We start from the raw sequence: 21,309 nt of genomic DNA on the forward strand, positions 1-21,309 counted from the left end.
GTTTTTCTTATTTATTTTTTTGTTTTTCTCTTCTTCCGTCCTTCCCTGCTCCCATGCTTCCTCTGAAGATGTAAGCCCCACGAGAACTGGGACTTTTATCTTATTGCCTTATCTCCAGTGTTTAGAAGTGTATTTGACATACAGACATACAGTATATTTTTTTAATTAAAAAAAGTATCTAATTTTACCAGTTGTAAAAATTTAAGTACTTTGTATACTTTTTATGGTGTTAAAAATTTATGGAGTCCTCTTTTTCTTTTTTAAATATACACCTTAATTTCTTAGGACTGATAATTCTATCAAAAATCATTGGAATTCTACTATGCGAAGAAAAGTGGAGCAGGAAGGCTACTTACAAGATGGAATAAAATCAGAACGATCTTCATCTAAACTTCAACACAAACCTTGTGCAACTATGGACCATTTGCAAACCCAGAATCAGTTTTACATACCTGTTCAGGCACATATTTTTAATTCTTTTTTTGTTTAAAAATCTTCTTTAGTTGCTGTATGGGGAGGTGTTTAGTTTCTTAGTAGGATAAAAACAAGATATATTAAGAGAAATAGACATTTAAATTTCCAAAATGAAAAAATATGCCATTACCAGCTGTCTAACCATTGTTGTTGTTTAGTCGCTATCATGTCCGACTCTTTGAAACCCCATGGACTGTAGCCCGCCAGACCTCTCTGTCCATGGGATTTTCCAGGCAGGAATACTGGAGCGGGTTGCCATTTCCTTCTCCATTAGTGGAAGTTTATCTCTGCTTGTTTTGATTGATAAATATTTTGGGAACAAATTCATTAAAATATTTCCTTTTATATATTATTTTTACAGTATCCAGTTACAAAACTTAGTATGTACATTTCCTGTCATTCTCTGAATCTTCATGATTCAAAGCTAATGATCAGTTGTGCTTTAATATCGATTATAGTTTTCTTTAAAAAATTTTTTTTTGTGTTATTGTAGTATAGCTTGCCTCTAAGAAGTGAGTGTATATAAATAATGGTTTGAAGGAGAAAACAGTCAAAAATATTTCAAGCCATCATTTAGGGGTGTGTGGTAAATCACTGGTTCTTTGGCATTCAACTTTGCTGTTTCCTTATCACTTAGCTGAGTGAGTGAATTCAGCCTTTGTTCAGACAGGTTCATTGCAGATTACCCACATTGATCATAGGGCAGGCTCTGTTTTCCTTTCAAAGCATTTTCCTACCTGCAAGAAATTAGGCGTTTTCATGAGTTTTGTTTTACCTTTTCCCTGTCAACTTGTCTGTTGTGCCATTTTTCATGTTGAGCAGTTCTTAATTTTTGTCACATAGAAAGTAAAGATTAAATCAGGGCTTAAAAGTATCTACTGCAAGGTAAAGTTTGGCTTGTGGTTAACAATCTGTGCTTAGTATACCTCAGATTTAATTTTATACCACTAAATGGACATTATTTTTTTAGACATAATTTCCAAAGAACCTCTTTAAAAAGGTCGTGACATCTTAATTTACAAATAGGAAAACTTGCAAAGACAGTACAGTTATCTGCTGATACTTAATATCTTAAGATTTCTGTTGTCTGTTTCTTTACATTTTTCTTTAGAGTCCTAGATTTCAGCAGCATAAACTGAAACATTCTGCTTTTGCATTAAAGGTTATCTTTAAATTTATTTCTTTTAACTCATAGGATAATTTCTTAAATTATTTGGGGCCAATTGAGTGTTTAATACTCTCAATCAGAATATATTGGAAAGTGAGAGTATTTCTTATACTTTAAGAATTATTTACCTTTTAATGATTCTTCAAAGATTTGTGTATTCATAGTTCAAATCATTTGAAAAGCTAATTCTAATTTTGACTTGAAAGAAAAAAATGGATTGGTATGAGGTACTGTCACAGGTTGAAATGAAAAGTTTGAGAAAAATGTTTGTAATTCATTGGAAATTGAGCAATAACTGATATTAATCAAATGTAAAAATTAAGTTCTATGTTAGAAGTTATACATAATGCTTCTGCATTAGTGATTTACATAGGCCATTTTGGAAGATAGACAATTTCCTATTTATATTTACTAGATTTTAAGGTTTTAAAAGATCTTAATGAGGTTCTTCTCAAATTTATCCCTACCACTGCACGCTAAATTTGCATGCAACTTCAAAAATTTTATTACAGATTCTTTAGAAAAGAGAATAATTCTCTGTCTATTGTCAAAGTATTAAAAATACATGAATGATTCTGATTGTTTTTCTGAGACAAATAATAGAAGCAGCCTCTGTTTTCATATCTGTCTATACAGAGATTGGCATGGGGCGGGGGCTGATGGTAGGAGTAGGAGATGTGAATATTGAAGACTTGCTTTAGTCTCCAGCTGCATAAATGCTTGATATGGACCAATCAGTCCATTCCTTTGAACGATAGAAACACAGTTAGTTTGTCTTCTCCAGGAGATAGAGCAATCTTTTAATAGCAGATTTTAAAAAACACTTGGTAGATATTGTAGATAATAAGTAGACTGATTGGGTGAATCTAGCCCAAGTAATTCTCATAGTTCATTTAGGGGAAAATAGATCTTTGCTAAGAGTTGTGCCTTATAGTCAATCGATTTTAAGAATAAGATGTAGCTATTAAGAAATTATTATATGTGTAAATACCCAAAGTTAACAGATACTGACTTTTCCATGTTGATATTTTATTCAGTTTTTGTGCTTTGCCTCAGATTTTTAAAAATTTATAGTGTTATATGTATGATATTAATGATATTAATTTTAAATTACTTTTTTAGATCCCAGGCTATCAGTATGTATCACCTGAAGGCAATTGTGTAGAACATGTTCAGGCTTCTTCTGCCTTTATTCAGGTAACTTTTTATTTATTAAAAAGCAAAACCCCAAAGGAAGCACTCAAACATTTTCAAATTCTAATAGTGCCTATTTGCTCATCTATAAAATTTCGGCAAAAGCAGTACTATCTGATCTACTTATTTTGAGTATTATAACATTAAAGGAGAAAGTTTGTAAGTGTGTTTGAGAAATACAAACTGTACCAATGTAAAGTAGTTCACAACACCAGTGAGGTGGTTCTTTCATTCTTCTAACTTAGAACATTCAAGTTATGAATGAACATATTTTTGCTAAACTGAATAGAATGTATGTATTCAGATTCAGTAATTTAAAACAAACTCCACACATAAGTTTTTAAATTGATTAGATGATACAGTATAAGTTTTTTCATGCATTTAAATTTCCCAAGTCTTTTCTGTTAAATTGAAAGTATTTACCAGCACCTCTTTAGGTCCCAGAAGAATTGTGATACTGAGTATTTGGGATTTTGTAGTATTAAGCTTTATTAGAGAGAATAGACTTTATGTTGCATAGAAGAAAATAAAACTTAGAACATTAATAATAACAAAAAAGCAATTTTGTAAATAACCTGTTTTTTCTCTTTTGTTTAACTTATTTTAGCAACCCTTTGTAGATGAAGATCCTGATAAGGAAAAAAAAATAAAGGAACTTGAGTTGCTTCTTATGTCGGCTGAGAATGAAGTTAGAAGAAAACGACTTCCATCAGTAAGAAATAATCTAATGTGTTTAGATTTTATTGTTAGAATCTTTTATGTGCTTTATATGCTTTTATAGTTTTAATCAACACTGACTTTTGTATGCCAGCAAGTGGAAAGCATATTCATTGTGATTTTAGATTTTAAAAACTGAAAATAGTTTTTCTAATTTGCAACTTTGAAGTTGCTTGTTTTTGATATGCATCTCTTGGAACATACTTTACAGTGTTTTGTATTAAGATGCTTCTTGAATAATATCAAACAAACTTAAGGTATAATCTTCAATATGTATATTTGTGAAAATGTGTGGATTAGATTGGGCTTTGTTTTCTATTAGACATTCCATGTGATGATGGTCTTAATAAAAAAAAAAAACTTAAGGAATTTAATTAGATATGTGGAGAGATTTCTGTGCTCCAAAATTATTTTTATTCTCCCTTTGAAAATGTTTTCTTATTTACTGTATTAGAACACAAATTCAGTAAATTGGGAAAAGTAGTAATGTTTTAAACATAGGAAAGGGGAACATTTAGGTTTTGTGCTGTCTAAAGAAATCTTTCAATGGAAGTGCATTTTGGTTATCAGGTATGAAAAGTATTGTCTGAGATTTGGTTGGTGAGAACAACTGTGAGTATTAAATCAGGATAAATGATAATGATTCTAGCTAAGTTAAACAGGCTATGCTAGGAAGAAAAAAAATTTGTATTTCAATGACAATTTTGAAAGTTTAATACCCTGGGATTTTTTACATTTAGGAAAGTGTTTTTCTTGATCTGGGGCTGAGTCAGGGGACAATATATTTAGAGTGACTGGGAACTAATACAAAATTACTAAATAGAATAACCTCAGGGCTTCAAATTGTATTATGAGGCAACTGGTGATATCTTTAAATCATTTCAGAGAGTATTAGTAAAAATGACATTTGTTAATTATAGTGGATGAGATAAATACCATGGGAAAAGTAATTTTTGTTTTGAAACTACAAATACCATGGGCAAATAGGGATACCTGAAGTATACTTAAAGTTAATTTCAGTTTTATTAAAAAACTGCAAATAAATAACCATGATTAGAGAGTCCATATTTATAGATAGTATAGACACATTTAAAATTTTTTATAATAGTGTAATTTTGTAATTTAATAGGAAAATATAATTAAAAGAATTGCTATTTTGCATTAAAAAGGGAGAAAGTTACTAATTATTTTTTTTCAAACTTGCTATCTAAAATCCACTGTCATAAAGATCTGGTTGAATAAGGAGATTGGCGATTTTAGAGGGAAATTGCTGCACCCAGGATAACAGATTCTATACTCATATAGAATTATTTATTTTAGACAATTATGTGGTAATAATGATTGCCATTTTTCCGAGTATTCATTTTGTTCCACTCTTGTAGATGTGCTAGATGTATTTCTGATAATCCTTGTATTAACTCTGCAAATTAATTGCTAGGCATTCAAAATCAGATGTATGCGATTACAAAAAATCTATGGTTTTGCCAGTGGGCCTAGTAAGCTCCCTCTTTGAGTCTTTTTCCTGCCTGAAAACTAACTTGAAATGTATATGGTTTGAAAGTTATCTCCAAAAAGTGATTGTAAACTCAGAAGGTGTCTATGCTAGTGAAATAAGATTGCTTTAATTTCTTTTATTTATAGGAATCTTTAAAATAGATGGAACTTGTTTTGAAACAGTGTTGGAAAGTTATTTTTTCACCTTAACTGGAGACTTAACATTTTGCTATTGTAAATATCTACTACATTCTGGTGATTTTTAATTTTAATAGTAATAGGTACTGTTTATTGAGTGCTTCCAGTGGGCTGAGCAAAATGTTCTGTAGGCTGTGGCAGCTATCAGCCACATTTAATTCAGAGTTTAAAATTCAGCTCCTCAGTTGCGCTAGCCACATTGTTGTTGCTCTTATGGCTGGTGGTGCCCATGTCGAGCAGCCTCTAGTACAGAACATTTTCATCGTCTCAGAGGGTTCTTTGGACCATGCTGTACACTTTACATCCTGTTGCTTCTTCTTTTTTCCCTATTTTTTTTTTTTTGGAGATATAATTAATGTATGTACAAAGTACAAAGTGAAGTCATTCAGTTTTGTCCGACTCTTTGCGACCCCATGGACGGTAGCCTACCAGGCTCCAGATCCATGGGATTTTCCAGGCAAGAATACTGGAGTGGGCTGCCATTTCCTCCTCCAGGGGTTCTTCCCAACCCAGGGATTGAACCTGGGTCTCCTGCATTGCAGACAGATGCTTTATCATCTCAGCCACTAGGGAAGCCCTGTATAAGTTTAATGTGTACAGCATCATGATTTTACTTACATATTGTTAAGTTTAGTGAACATCCATTGTCTAATATAGATACCAAAAGAAAAGAAAAAGACAAAGGAAAAAAAACCTTTTTTTTTCCTAATGGTGGAAGCTCTTAGAATCTGCCATTCTTAACAGTTCTCAGATGCTGTATTGTTTCTTAACCATGAGTCTTCAAGATCTCGCTTCTTGTTTTTCTTTATGAGACACTATAAAACTAGTGGGGAAACAGTGTGATAAAATAATTCACAGAGTTTTTTATGGGAATTCATAGAAAATTGAGATTTTGGTAGTCAAAAGTGTTCCCTGGAAGAATTCCTATTTGAGCTTAGTCTTGAAAGACAGGTGGTGAGTATATATGAGCAAAAGAGATGAACCTGGACGTTATTATAAACAGAACAGTTAATAGTGTATAATAGGATGGAGTACTTCCCAATATTTGAACTGTATGTTGAATGAGGAATAGGAATTTTTCCTGGTCAGTGGGTTGAGCCTTCTAGATAAAGAGATTGCTCCCTTTTTCTAGGGTAAAAGACCAAAACTCACCGGGAACTGCAGGTACTACAGTTGGGTATTCATTATTCCCTGGGAAGAGGGCTTGTGTTGGGAGATGAAGTTTGAAAGGTAGAGAAAAGTCAGATTCTAGGAGTTTGGACCTTATTTTGTAGTATATACATACTAGTTTTATCTCATCATGACTTTATAGGTTTAAAAAAAAAATGTGAGTTAGACAAAAGAAATATAGTCAACCTGAGGTTTAATGAAAAAAATTTTTGCATCAATTTTAAGGGAAAATGGTATATTTGCTACTATATTTTTAGCTGAAGTGTTGCAAAGTATGTTGTCCTAGAAAAACTCATACTTAAAATCCACATTTTTGCTTAGGTTGGGAATGACAAGTAATGTTCAAATTTCTTTTGTACTTTTAGCAACCTGGAAGCTTTTCTACCTGGCCTGGTAGTTTCCTCATGGATGACAGCATGTCTAATACTCTAAATAGCCTTGAGGAGCACGCTAGTGAGTTTTACAGTGTGGATGAAAATCAGACTGTGTCTGCTCAGCAGAACTCACCTACAAAGTTCCTGGCCGTGGAGGCAAACGCTGTGCTGTCCTCTCTACAGACGATCCCAGAATTTGCAGAAACTCTCGAACTTATTGAATCTGTAAGTTTGAAATTGTGAGATTATCAAAAAGCTCAATTTTAGTATGTGGTTTCATATTCAGAAACAGTTTAATGGACACTCACCAGTTTTATGTTGCACATTACCTTGTACATCATGGTTAATTTTGTTTTGATATTTTGCAGTGGTTTTTGGCAAAAAATATATGTATTTATTATACAAGTTGTATATTAGAAATAGTTGGAAAGTAGAGACAATTAAAGAAGAAAATGAAAATCTTCCATAAATCTAGAGTTAGTAATTTGAGATATTTCCTTTCAGGCTCTGTTCTATACATATAAAACATATGCATATATTTTTAAACGCAAATGTACAGTAATGCTTGTGAATTTTTTTCCCCACATTATACCATGATCATGTCCCTGTTTTCTTGTTTTTAAACTTGAATATAAATGGTTTGATGGTATTCTATCATATGAATGTAGCAAATTTTATTTACCCAACGTACTGTTATTATTAGACATTTATCTGGTATTGTTTTTTCAGTATTACAACTTAAAGAATATGTGTAAAGCTTTGTGCAAAATCTTGATTATGTCCTCAGGTTAAATTGAATTTTTGAATCACAGTGTGTGACCGCTTTGAAGATACTTCGTGTGTGTTTGTAGTGTGTGTCGGTTGCTTAGTCGTGTCTGACTCTGTGCGACCCCGTGGACTGTAGCCCACCAGGCTCCTCTGTCCATGGGATTCTCCAGGCAAGAAGACTGGAGTGGGTTACCATTTCCTTCTGCAGGATATCTTCCCGACCCAGGGATCTAACCCAGGTCTCCTGCATTTCAGGCAAATTCTTTACCATCTGAGCCTCCGGGGACACCGTACATGTTACCAAATGATTATGTAGATGTAGAATAAAGTTTTCTGATAGAATAGAATGTGAAATTTTGTGACAAACTGTACTGTTTTATGAAAATAATGTGATTTGTTCCTTTCATTTGAAGTACTTTGGTAATAAGCTTCAGCTACTGAATTAGATGAAGTGTTATTTTGAAATGTTTCAAATTGGAGTTGTAGTAAAACCATAATCTGTTCCTCTCAGATGGTCTTGCTTAAAAAAAAAGAGGAACCAAGGAAAGCCTATTTCTATGGATAAAAATGGGTAGTTAATTAACTCTGGAAATCGTCATCCTATGTTCAAGACTAGATGTAACCAGGTTATAATATTAATAACTTTAGTTAAGAATTTAATCTGTTGTAGGATCCTGTAGCATGGAGTGATGTTACTAGCTTCGATCTTTCTGATGCTGCTGCTTCACCTGTCAAGTCCACCCCAGTTAAACTAATGCGAATTCAGCACAACGAAGGAGCCATGGAATGTCAGTTTAACGTCAGCCTTGTACTCGAAGGGAAAAAAAACGGTTGTAACGGGGCAGACGGTGAGGCTGCTCCTTTAACCTCCCCAAGTGTGGCTAAGTTTAGCACTCCACCAACCATCCTCAGAAAGAAGAGAAGAATGCGAGTGGGCCAGTCCCCAGGCAGCGAGCTTGGCGACGGCTCATTCAACGATGGTGGTAACACAGCACTAAAACACACACCGGTGAAAACACTACCATTCTCTCCTTCACAGGTAGTCGTGTTGTTTTTGTTCATGTTTCCAACTGTTGATTAGCTCGATTGAATTAGATCTTGGATATCCACACTAGCAGTTCATTGATTTAGTAAACACATAAAAGTGTACACTGTAGTCAGATGTGTATAGGAGAGTGCTGAGCTGGGATAAATCAGAAAAGTATCCCGGGAAGTGAAGTAGTTGCATTTTATCTTACAGTGTTTAGAGCTGAAAGGGATGTCTTAGATATGTAGTTCCACATGTTTGTAGAACTCATCAGGAAATAGGCCCAGAAAGGGAAAATGTCTTGCCCACAGTTATGTAATGGCAGAACTGAGACAGAGAGCCAGTTTCCTGACTGACTATTCAAGAGGTACCAGGTATATATTCCTAGACAACTGCTTCTTACAAGAATTTTATGTGTCGGAAGTTCATCTAGGGATGTCAGGAATTACCTGCTTTCTCCTGTAGTTATATCTTAGGGCAGCAGATACTTACATCAGGGCAAACTGTTTCTTTGATTTTATAATACTGTCTATCTTAATGAACACCATATTCCAGGCTGTGTGTGAAATGCTTTTTTAAATAGTATCTTAGTTAATGCTCTTGCAAAAAACCTCTGGAGGCAGTTAGAATGAAATTCAGAAGTTAAGCAATTTGTCCAAGATCAGTAAGAAAGAGATGAAGCTGGTATTTGCTTTAAGTGTATTGACAGAGGCGAGAAAGTTTTATGGAAAAAGAAGGAAGTTTAATGGCCAAGTAAACTTGGAGGCTGTTGGGATATTATTATTGGAGGTATATTTTGGTGCTGGGAAGATGAATATCTGGCAGTAACTACACAGCCACTGTTTTCTCTGAAAATTTACTCCCCCCACCTCACACCCCCGCCCAGTGCACCCTCAGGAGTTACAGAGTGTCCTGAGGAAAGTGACCCTGGGTTGAGCACACTAGCAGTTTTCTGTTTTTGGAGTTTTGCATACCTGCAATTTTTGTTGAGTAAATTCTAAGAAGGAAAACGGCTGAGAAACTGAGGCATTATTGTAGAGACCGCATGCTGTGCTAGGTCGCTCAGTCGTGTCTGACTCTGTGCCCCGTGGACTGTAGCCCGCCAGGCTCCTCTGTCCACGGGATTCTCCAGGCAAGAAGACTGGAGTGGGTTGCCATTTCCTCCTCCAGGGGATCTTCCTGACTCAGGGATTGAACCTGCATCTTCTGCATGCCCTGCATTGGCAGGCGGGTTATTTACGACTAGAGTCACCTGGGAAGCCCATAAAGAACGTATATTCCATAGCAAAGAGCTTGGATTTTATCCTGTGACTTGCAGGCATCAGAAATGATAGAGCTAGAACTCATTCCAGTTATAAGTAGCCTTAAAGCAGTTTCTACTTTTTTTATCATTGCTTCTAATCTGTTGGCTACAAAAGTAAATTAGTATTTCATAACTGTATGTAAGTTAAAATCCAGTGTGTAAATTGTGTCATTTGGAAAATGGACTCTACAATACCAGTTTTGGCTGCTCAAAGGTTCTGAACTTGTGTTCTAAATAGGCACATTTGCCAGACAGCTGTATTTCTTATTAGTTAAACTTGTTCTGGGGCTTCCCTGGTAGCTCAGCTGGTAAAGAGTCTTCCTGCAGTGCAGGAGATCAGGAGTCTAATTCCTGGGTTGGGAAGATCCTCTGGAGAAGGGATAAGCTACCCACTCAAGTATTCTTGGGCTTTCCTGGTGGCTCAGACAGTAAAGCATCTGCTTGCTCATCTGCCTGGGGAGACCTGGATTTGATCCCTGAGCTGGGAAGATCCCCTGGAGGAGAGCATGGCAACCCACCCCAGTATTCTGTCTCCCCATGGACAGAGGAGCCTGGCAGGCTACATTCCATGGCGTCGCAGGGTCAGACACAACTGAACGACTAAGCCCAGCACAGCACAAACTTACTCTGAATTCTGTATGTTCTTATAGAAAGGAGCATTTAAGATCATTTACTAATCATAAAACTTTTTTCAGTTATACCATTGTACAAAGCTTACCTTTAGCAAAGCAGCTGTTTTTGGCTTCTATAGATTCTCATTTGATAAGATATACTGTTTGAAAATTTTTTATTGTTTTGTTACTTTTGGATTTTTGTTAAATGGCTATTTTTGGAATACCTGTTAGGTGTTAAGCACTGTTCTAAGAGCTGGGGAGGCAGCAATGAACAAAACAAAATTTCCTGCCCTCGTGGAGCTTTATTTTTATAGAGTGGAATGTAAATGTATTATTATTGGTATCTTCTCCTAAAAGGAATGGAGAAATAACTTGAAAACTTAATCAGTTTGATATTCGTGTAGGATTTTGACATTTTAGAAATCATCTCTACACTCTCTTTTTTAGTTTTTCAACACATGTCCTGGAAATGAACAAATTAATATAGAAAATCCTTCATTCACATCAACCCCTATTTGTGGGCAGAAGGTTCTCATTACAACTCCTCTTCATAAGGAAACAACCCCCAAAGATCAAAAGGAAAATGTAGGGTAAGTAGATACTAAATAATTGTGTTAAAGAAAATGAGAAGCAGTTTCAAAAGTAGATTAACTTTTTGTCCATTTATATGTATATCATAATCCCGTTCATATGAGATTTAGAATTAAAAAAAACACAACCTTGAATTTTATCCCTAGGAGACTAGAAATCAGCTAAAGGTAGTATAGAAGTTTGATCTTAAGCAAATAGCATTTTTAGTACTTATTTCTACATTAATGTCTTTTCTGTTTTAAGATGATTGGAGTTAAGAATAGGCAGGCATATTTTAAAAGTCTTGGAATGTTTGAAGCATGTATTTATACAAGAAAATTCAGTGTGTGCTTTCATGATGGTTTTGTCTTCCTTAACTTACATGAAATCAAATTTTGACTATAATACAAATATCTGAATGATTGGACAGGTTTAGAACACCTACTATTAGAAGATCTATATTGGGTACCACACCAAGGACTCCTACTCCTTTTAAGAATGCGCTTGCTGCTCAGGAGAAAAAATATGGACCTCTTAAAATTGTGGTATGTATACTCCTTTTATTTTTAAAAATGTTCCTAATTTTAATAAGACACAAATTTTGATTTTTTTTTATCCTTGATTTTTAACATTTAAAAAAGATGTTCAATGAACTGGATTAAAAACACTTAACCTCCTATAAATTTGAATTTGTGTTAATCTTTTTCCTTGTAAATAAACCCTTGCTTGGCTTGTTTTGAATTCACACTTTCTTTATGTCATCCAGAGAAAGCAAATCAAGTGTCAGTAGAACTCATTTCTTAATACTAAAACCTACCTTTTAGTAGTTTCAATAGCAGTTACCTACAGTATAATAAAATAATTTTAATACTTTGATATACATAAGCACTGGAAAAGGAAATGGCAACCTACACCAGTATTCTTGTTTGGGAAATCCCATGGACAGAGGAGCCTGGTGGGCTACCAGTCCACGGGGTCGCCAGGGGTCAGATACAACTTAACGATGTAAACAACAACAAAATTACATAAGCACATTCCTAGTAATATTTATGAAACTGATCACAATACCTCTTTAAGGCTCAGTTTCCTCTTCTCTTCAGTAGATATTACAAATATCACCCCAGCAGGTTATTTATGAAGGTAGATAATAGAAATAAAGGGGCTGCTACTAAGATTCAAGCAGTATGTGCTTAGTTGTTGCTATTATTATTATTTTAATAATGATGGGTAACAGTAGTAGTACGTGAATGGAGGTGGGAAGTGTTATCTGTGCTTTCATATATATGTATTGTCAATGTTGAAGTACCTTAGGTGAACCATGAGCATTCTGATTCTAGGCAGATATAGATTTCTGACAAATTAGGCACATTAGAAATAAAATATGATTTTTAAAGTGGTTATTTCTAGGGTACTGTAGTTATGTAAATCAGTTAATAAATTCTGGTTTACTTGATCTAATCAGTTTTCTATGAAAAAGCATGTATCGTATTCAAATGTCCTAGTCTTTTCCTTATTTTGAATACTGTTTTAGAGGGTACATAGTAGGATTGATCAAGTCTTTTTGCCACTTAGCTCCATATACTGCTATAAGAAAAAAAAAGTTTAGCGTTCTTTAAACTTCTTAGTTTTTATGCATATACATACTAATAATGGGATCACATTATGTACTTTCTGGTAACCTTTTAAAATTTAATAAATTCCATCATTTAAAGAAATTACCTTGCATTTATCTCATAACTTTTAATGTTTTTGTACTGTTCCATTGTATGGACTCACCTAGTTGATTTAACTAGTTTGTTTCAGCATTTTGTTACTCATTTTTTAAAAAAATCATTAATTCGACAAATACTGAGTGCCTCATGGGTGCCAGGTGCTGGGCTAGTCTTTTGGAGATGTAACATTAAACATGTCAGGTGTGGTTCCTGCCTTTATAAGGGTGTGTGGCCTAATTGAGAATTCTAAAAACAAGCAATAATTTGAAAACATTTGAAAAATTCTAACAGTTCCTCAGGGTCATTTCGCCAACATATATTTTGAATAAAAATTGTTATTTTAATAATAGTGCACAAGAAATAAGGTTTCAGGTATCTAAAGTCCCTATCAGTTTGTTCATGTTTGGGAAGAATTTATCCATTACCAAAATAGGTCGTTTTCATCAAAAATTTAAGATAAAAGGAAAGTATGGATTTTGTAAGTAAAATTTCTAAAATATCTGCAGGCTTATTTGCAGCAAGCTGGCTTTTCATTCCTCCCGTTGTTTCCTGAGCCCTGCTGTGTGCTACCCACTCAGCTTTCTTATGTATCTTCCTGTGGGTCAGATGTATTTCTTAGACTTTGGCTTTCTAGGACAGTTGTATACTTTTTTCTCTTTAACTGAAGTACAGTCGACTTACAATGTCAAGTTAGTTTCTGATGTACAGCAAAGTGATTTAGTTACATATATATACATTCTTTTTCATATTTTTTCCATTGTGGTTTATTACAGGATATTGAATAATATTATAGTTCCATATGCTATACCTTGTTTTTTATCCTTTCTATATATAATAGTTTGCATCTGCTAACCCCAGATTCCCAGTCTTTCCATCTCCAACCCCTCTTCCTCCATGGCAACCACAAGTCTTATCTTTGTCTGTGAGTCTGTTTCTGATTCATACATAAGTTCATTTGTGTCATATTTTAGATTCCATATGTAAGTGATATCATATGGTATTTTCCTTTCTCTGTCTGACTTGACTTAGTAATCTCTTAAGTCCATCAGTGTTCCTGTATACAATGTTGTTTTCTTTCTTTTTTAATGGCTGAGTAGTATTCCATTATAGTATATACACACCACATCTTAGGGCACTTGCATTCTTATAGGTGAAAGAACAGATTCCAGATTCCTTTTTAAGAACACATAGCCTGTGTTCTTTGTGAAACATAATCCTTAAAACAAGAGCTCTTAGAGTAACACACAGAAATACTCACGTAATTCCTGCATGTCTCAGGCTATAGATGAGAACACTTTAAACATTCTGTTTCCATTTTAAACTTTTTGTAAGTATTGTGAAATCTCATTTATGTATGGATACTATTCTCCCTAACTGTTGACTGGGAACGTAAGCTGCTGGTCATTACATGCTGCCAGTTTGTTCTTTGATTTAGTGGAGCTTTGATTACTTTTTTTTTTAAAACAGGTTTTGGTTATGGTAGATCTTAAGACCTATGGTAGGTCTTAATATAACTTACATTTTTTTTCTGAGTTATATAGTGTGCTTAGTTATTTGAGGGCTTCCCTCGTGGCTCAGATGGTAAAGAATCTGCCTGCAGTGCCAGAGACCTGGGTTTGATCCCTGGGTTTGGAACATCCCCTGGAGAAGGGAACAGCTCCCCACTCCAGTATTCTTGCCTGTAGAATTCTATGGACTGTATAGTCTGAGGTCATGCGGTCTCAGAGAGTTGGACACGACTGAGTGACTTTCTGTAGTTTTTTGAAAGAAAGATAAATGAATAATATTTTGAGATTATTTTATCATTCAGCCCACATTCAGGTTTTTTTTTTTTTTTTTTTGGTATTCTCCCTTCCCACACTCCAGTACACGTATAGACAGTCACAGACACACACGCACACACACACGCTTCCTGAACACTGACTCAGCTCTAAGCTTAAGGCTAGGTGTGGAGAGGTGTATACAGAAGAAAAAGCTCTTAAACAGCTCACACATGTAGTGGTAAGACAAACATGCAAACTAGTAATTATACACTGTATAATAACTACAATAAAAATAGGATAAGGAGGGCTACTGTTGTCCAAATTTATTATGTGTTTCCTATTTTTATGTAAAAATAGGAAAGTAATCTCTTTTCTTTTTAATTCTGAAGCTCCTGATTGAAGCAGAAGCTATAATGGGTTCCCCCAAAGAAAGACTTATTTAGTGCCTTGCCATGAAGGAAGTGGTACACTTCATTCAGTGCTTGCAAAGTGTAATATTATTTTTGCCATTCAATGGATTAGTTAATTTTTTCAACTTATATATCTATAGGGGTTGGAAGAAAATTATGCCAATAATGAAAATGCATAAAAGTTGGGTTTCTATATAGGGGGAGAAAAAAGGAAGTGGTATAAAAGGCTTTTTAAAACCCCTTTTAAAAATAATTTAGTCACAGCCACTTGCCTTCTTGGAAGAAGATATTCGGGAAGTTTTAAAAGAAGAAACTGGAACAGACATATTCCTCAAAGAGGAAGATGAACCTGCTTACAAAAGCTGCAAGCAAGAGGTGATCTTTTAGTATTATTGTTGATAAAAGTCTTTATCATGTTCCAGTGACTTGGCCATAATGTCCCTATTGTAAATTATTCATTCTAGCATACTGCTTCTGCCAAGAAGGTCAGAAAATCACTAATCTTAGATAATTGGGAAAAAGAAGAACCAGGTACTCAACTGTTAAATGAAGACCTTTCAGACTTGCAGGTTTGTAAAGGATTTTCTTTATATTAAGATGGTTCTTTAAGCTCTAGTGGTTCTTGTGTTTTACTCATTGTGTGGTTAATTCATTAGAGATCATAGAGGGTTTCCATTGGTGGTGTTCAGCCTAATTCAGAGAGAAACAGTTAACTATAGAGAATATTTCATTCACATCCTTGCTTTTTATATTTGTTTTGTTTTGAGAGAAGTTAGCTCTCTTACGTATGATGTCAAAAGAGTGGTAGTCCTCAAAGCTTGAAATTTCAGTATTTATCTTTGGTTCACCTCTTAAATATTTAATTTCGCTACATTGCTAAAAATTTCTTCGGAGCGAAAGCTTTCTTGGAGGGACATGCACAGGACTTCCACTACCACTTCCTCCATAGTCCTTCTGTTCGTCTCCATTTTTGAATTAGTTATTTTCTTTTCCTCTTTCTTTTTTCTCTTAGTCAGAAAATATATTTACAACATCTTTATTAATGATACCATTATTGGAAATACATGACAATAGGTGCAACTTGACTCCTGAAAAACAAGATATAAATTCAACCAACAAAACATATACACTTAATAAAAAGAAACCAAACCCTAACACTTCCAAAGTTGTCACATTGGAAAAGAATCTTCAGGTATGAATTTATAAATTTCTTTCAGTGACTTTTGTTGTTGTGTATTCAGTTATCACTTTGGACCTACTGATCACAAATCATATACTTTTTCTTTTAAATTCAAAATTGACTATAACAGTAACTAGACATTCACCATTGTTTTGTCACTCAAACTAGATTTGGGTTTCTGAGAGACTCACTCATCAGGGCACATATAAAGTAAACACCTGGAATTACAGCTGGGGACTCTCCTGGTGCTTTCTTAAGCATGATTTCATTCTTAAACTAAAAATACCTAAATCGACTTCTGGCACCTCTTCTGTAATAAATAATTGTAGCCCGAATTGCAACTTTTAAAGGGTAAGTGGTTGGAAGCAGTTTCAACTTGATTTTGTTGGTATAATGGTTTCCAGTGAACTTTCTGGCTCATAGTTGTAAAACAAAACGGTTTTTTCAGATAATGTGCAGCCATTATGTCGCTGCAAATGAAAGCTGGAAAATTTTTTGCTATATCTTAAGAATTCAACCTAGAGAATTTGAGAGGTCACTGAGGAAAAAGTTCTCTTCTTTACGCCACAATGACTGCAGAACTAGCATTCCTGACATTCAGGCATTCCTTGAAAACATCTTTGGCAGTCAGATGTGTGGGATCTCCTGTCTTTATTGAGCTGCTGCTCTTCACAGAGCTATGTAGCACATTCTCTGAATCCATTTAAAGTGATTTGATTTACCAGTGTTTAACACAGAACTTTTCAGGAAAATTTATTACATAGGAGGTCATACCTATAGAGTAGTAACCTTGATAATAGAGAAAAACAAATGAAACAAAGGTAAACTTGACTTTGTGTTATTTTTCCTAATTTGCAATACATAAAGTATTCTAGGTTCATTTTTTGACGTTGTATCCTCTTTAAATCTTTTGCAAAACTTTGAAGCAGTAACGACTGATATTTCTGTGCTCAGACTGATTTTGTAAAGCAACTATATACTTTAATTTAAAAATAAACCGGAGTTGATTTGAGGGGCAGTTGTGGAAATAGAACTTTTAAACTGACTTCACAGGCCTACATATGGCTAAAACATTGACTTAACAATTGATCATAAACATTTTAGTATATGATTTTGAAGCATCGTTAATTTAAAAAGAATCACAATGCCATTGCCAAAAACATTTTATAGTAATTACTTACCAAATATCCAAGCAATTAATTGATTTTTTAAAAGTCTTAATTTTGTGAAGTAGAATGGATAGTTTTCTTAGCAGTTTTCACATCACTATTAATATTTCCTTCCTAGTCAACTTGTGAATGGGAAACAGTGGTTTATGGGAAGACCGAAGACCAACTTATCATGACTGAACAAGCAAGAAGATATTTGAGTACTTACACAACTACAGGCAGCACTTCAAGAGCTCTCATACTGTGATTGTTACTAAGACTGATGAAATGCCCCCACTCCCTAACTAGATTCTATACTAAGTTAGGCTGCAATGAAATACATTTTTTTCTTGATTGTTTTTAAAGTTTTAAAACAGCCCTAAAACGGTGTGCATCCTTTTTCATATTGGGCAAGCAGAAAGCTAGGCACCTACGTAAGGGGTAGGCAATTTCATAGTTTATTTTTTTAAGACATGAGATTTTTTAAAATTGTTTGTAAAGAACAAGATGGGGAAATCAATTAGAATGTTCAAGGATATTCTGAAAGTAAATTCTCACATCTTTTCTTCAGAAGATATATGTTGCTACTCTCCTGATGCTGGAGTTTTGTTATAGATAGGTCTTATGAGTATGTGTGATTTCTGAAATTAGTCTCTATACAGAAAGCACACATGGCCTTATGAAGTACTTTTGCCTATCTGCTGATTTACTTAGGCTACCATTTACAGAGAAACACAATGGGAAGGCATTTGAAATGAAATGAAAGTTGCACTACTAATTTTTGGTATTTTTCAAAAAATAGTAAAATTAACTACAGTGTTAAACATATTTATTTGAGCATAGTCCTCAAAACAAAAGGCATTGCAAAAATGTTTTTTCCTTATTGGTAAAGAGTCAGTATTTTCTCCATAAATCTCAGAAGAGCTGAGAGTTTTGTTGAATGTATTGTACAGTATGTAGGAGCAGGAAAACTTTGTAAATTGGAAAGAAGTCTGTTTTTATAATTTATTTTCATTTTTAAAGCTTAAATGTAGATATTTATACCTATACAGGGTGTCTAGAAGCCAATGTTGTTTCCTGTTATTACAGATAACATAGTAAAGAACAATTTTGACTTTTAAGTATGAAACAGTAGTAAGTTATAGCTGCAAAGAATTCAGTATCTATACTGTATGTCACATCTACCTAAATATTGCACTATGTCCTTTAAATCATGTTGGTTATAAAGTAGTTCTAAAAATGTACTAAATAATAATTTAATATTTTCTTTTTAAATTATATGGGGGGTCATATAAATTAATCTGGTGATTTGTATATCTGTTTGAAATTTTTGCATTTTGTTTTAAAAAATAATATGGTACTTTGGTCCCTAAAAACAGTCTGCACTTAGAAGTTTATTATATTTACTCAATGTTTAAGAAGTAGAGAACATTATCTTTTATTTATAAAAATATTTGTCCTTTTATAAATGTTTTGTGTTTCTCTACAGGTTACAACAGTTGCTTCAGTTGCCTGTTTTAGGTGTTTGCACTTATTTTATTTCTTCTTGAAAGAATGTCTTTATTTGCTTTTGTGTAGAGATTTTATGTAATTTTTTGAAACATATAATGGTATGCTGTCAACTTAAACACTGACAGGTAAATAGAATTGTACACTGTAGTTGTAATTATTTGTGATTGACACACTCTCTCCCTCTCCACTCCTGAAGTATGCTGCTATAGAAAATAGCAGAATCGGCTTGCTGCTATGAGAGAAGGAAAGAGCGACCACCACTTGCACTGTGTGAAAACATAAAAAGTATGATGATGGCAAGTTCTCAAGTTAACTTAATGGAACCAACCATTACCAGGCAAATTCTTGCAAATACCAAAATGCTCTGCCTTTAAACAAAAACAGCTTAAGATTCTCTGTTGATGGAAATACGAAGTATTTTAATGCCTAGCTTTTGAACAGTAGACCTAAAAGGATTTTAAGCTATTTAAATCTACTTGCTCATTTTTGCATATTATATGTAGTGAGAAGTGAAGGAAATGTGTGGTACTAAGATTATGCCTTGTTGATAACAAATAGATGAACCAATTTGAATCTTCCTAGCATGTTTGTTAAGTATGTTGATTGCTTCCTAATTAGTGAACTTCTCACAGAAATTTCACTTTGTAAAACCAATGATTGTAGCAAAATCATACTGGATCATTTCAATTTCAGTTACCTTGAACTAATAGCACATAATGGTTCCCTTTTATCTTTTTTTTTTTTTTTTAATGTAGCCCTTGGCTGGTTTGGATGTACATAGTCTCCAATTACCAAAGTATAATATCTTGGAAGAGCTATATTTTTTTAAAGCATAGTTTTTCTTCAGCATTAAATTATCCCACATGTAATATATTGCAGATAAGCTTGGGATTTTGGACATAGTACATATTTCGGTTGGTATTGGTTGAATCCTCCAGTTAACTGCTTTGTTGCTTTTTGCAAGAAGATTTTTTAATCTTAAACATGTCAGGCATCTTAAATCACCTTTTATACTGTTGTGTTCAATTTGAATTTCTTTCAGTATGTTAAAAATGCCAGACATAACATGTAGCAGCCATACTTGCATGGAAACTGACTACACATATAATACTGCATTTTGTTGTAAGGTTTTTGCATTAATACAGCCATTACCCTGACTAAATTGAGTTTTTTGATGTATGGGAAAAAACTTTCCATTGTAAGAGAATCTTGCATACAATGTTGACTGTTAACATCCAAAATAAAGCATCTGTGTACAAGCTGACATGGTATTGCTTGTTTGACTCAGGTTTTGTATTTTGTGTTGACTGACCCTTGAAGGACTTAACCCAGTATTCAGTTCTTAGACCATTTTTCTCCTTTGGAACTCTCCTTCCAGGTGATTTCATCCTTTAACACAGCTTGACCTCTTTATTCAAGAAATGAAAATACATTTCCATTTCTTGAACCTCATTTAGAGCCATATTTTCAACTGCCTTTAGAGATTTCCATATGACTCTTCTGTCAACACCTTAAATGTAGGATGTTCTCTTTTTCTCCAGCTTGAACCTGCCCCTCCTTTGTTCTCTTAGTGGTGTTACTTTCCTTTTGATCACTCACTGAGAAACCTCGTGCCTCTCCCTAACCTTCCACGTTGAAATCTGTTTTAAAATCTTAGCCCACCGAAAGGCTCAGCTCTAATTCCATTCCTTCATCTCTGACTTAGATTATTGCACTTATCACTCTGCTCTCCATTCTCCAGAAGTATCAAGAAATTGTTCTGTGACATCAGGGTGTCACCTAGGCATGGCCAGCCGGTCACCCAGACAGGTTTGTGCAGTATTATATCACCTTGGTCTATGTCACCACCCAGATGTTACCGTTAGCCTTCTAGACTTAGAAATCTGATGGATTAACCCATCAGATTAAGAGACTAAAATGAGTTTACCCCTCCTAGAATGTATCAAGTGAGTGAGACTGTCACATGAGCTCAGAACACTTAATTTACAGTGTGAAATGTAAGTCCTAAGAGGAAAGACAACTGCTTACATGTGAACGTAAAGCTGCTGCTGCTGCTAAGTCGCTTCAGTCGTGCCCAACTCTGTGCCACCCTATGGACAGCAGTGCACCAGGCTCCTCTGTCCCTGTGATTCTCCGGGCAAGAATACTGGAGTGGGTTGCCATTTCCTTCTCCAATGCATGCATGCATGCTAACTTGCTTCAGTCATGTCCGACTGTGCAACCCTATGGACAGCAGTCCACCAGGTTCCTCTGTCCACGGGATTCTCTAGGCAAGAGTACTGGAGTGGGTTGCCATTTCCTTCTCTGGTGAGGGTAAAGAAACATGAAAACACACAGAGATTTGATCACATCTCCTGTTCACAGACCTTCCACAGTTGTCTGTTACCTAAATAACAAGAATTCTCCACTTCCTAATCTGGACCTGGCGACCTGGATCTTTCAGGAACATGAATGCATGCTTCTGCCTTCGTGCCTCCCCTCATTGCTGCTTCTCTTTGTCTCCCTACCTGTTA

The 21,309-nt window shown here is 34.6% G+C and overlaps 1 protein-coding gene across 5 annotated transcripts in view; it reads left to right on the forward strand.

Moving 5' to 3' along the window:
• Positions 1-20,060, forward strand: part of MYBL1 (MYB proto-oncogene like 1) — a 36,492-nt gene extending 16,432 nt beyond the window's left edge. The window contains exons 6-17 of one of the 5 annotated variants that reach the window (XM_065903133.1): positions 286-460; positions 1,586-1,636; positions 2,765-2,839; positions 3,444-3,548; positions 6,781-7,014; positions 8,228-8,596; positions 10,949-11,091; positions 11,502-11,616; positions 15,215-15,331; positions 15,421-15,525; positions 15,969-16,148; positions 17,424-20,060. In XM_065903133.1, the coding sequence (XP_065759205.1) occupies positions 286-460; positions 1,586-1,636; positions 2,765-2,839; positions 3,444-3,548; positions 6,781-7,014; positions 8,228-8,596; positions 10,949-11,091; positions 11,502-11,616; positions 15,215-15,331; positions 15,421-15,525; positions 15,969-16,148; positions 17,424-17,552 (1,798 nt within the window). In that variant the 3' untranslated portion in view covers positions 17,553-20,060. The remainder of the gene's footprint in view (positions 1-285; positions 461-1,585; positions 1,637-2,764; positions 2,840-3,443; positions 3,549-6,780; positions 7,015-8,227; positions 8,597-10,948; positions 11,092-11,501; positions 11,617-15,214; positions 15,332-15,420; positions 15,526-15,968; positions 16,149-17,423) is intronic. The other 4 variants (XM_065903135.1, XM_065903138.1, XM_065903134.1 and 1 more) reach the window with 4 other exon arrangements.
• The last annotated feature ends 1,249 nt before the right edge of the window (positions 20,061-21,309 follow it).

This window comes from Muntiacus reevesi, chromosome 12 (assembly GCF_963930625.1).
Source record: "Muntiacus reevesi chromosome 12, mMunRee1.1, whole genome shotgun sequence".
In the NCBI taxonomy this organism is placed as follows: Eukaryota; Metazoa; Chordata; class Mammalia; order Artiodactyla; family Cervidae; genus Muntiacus; species Muntiacus reevesi.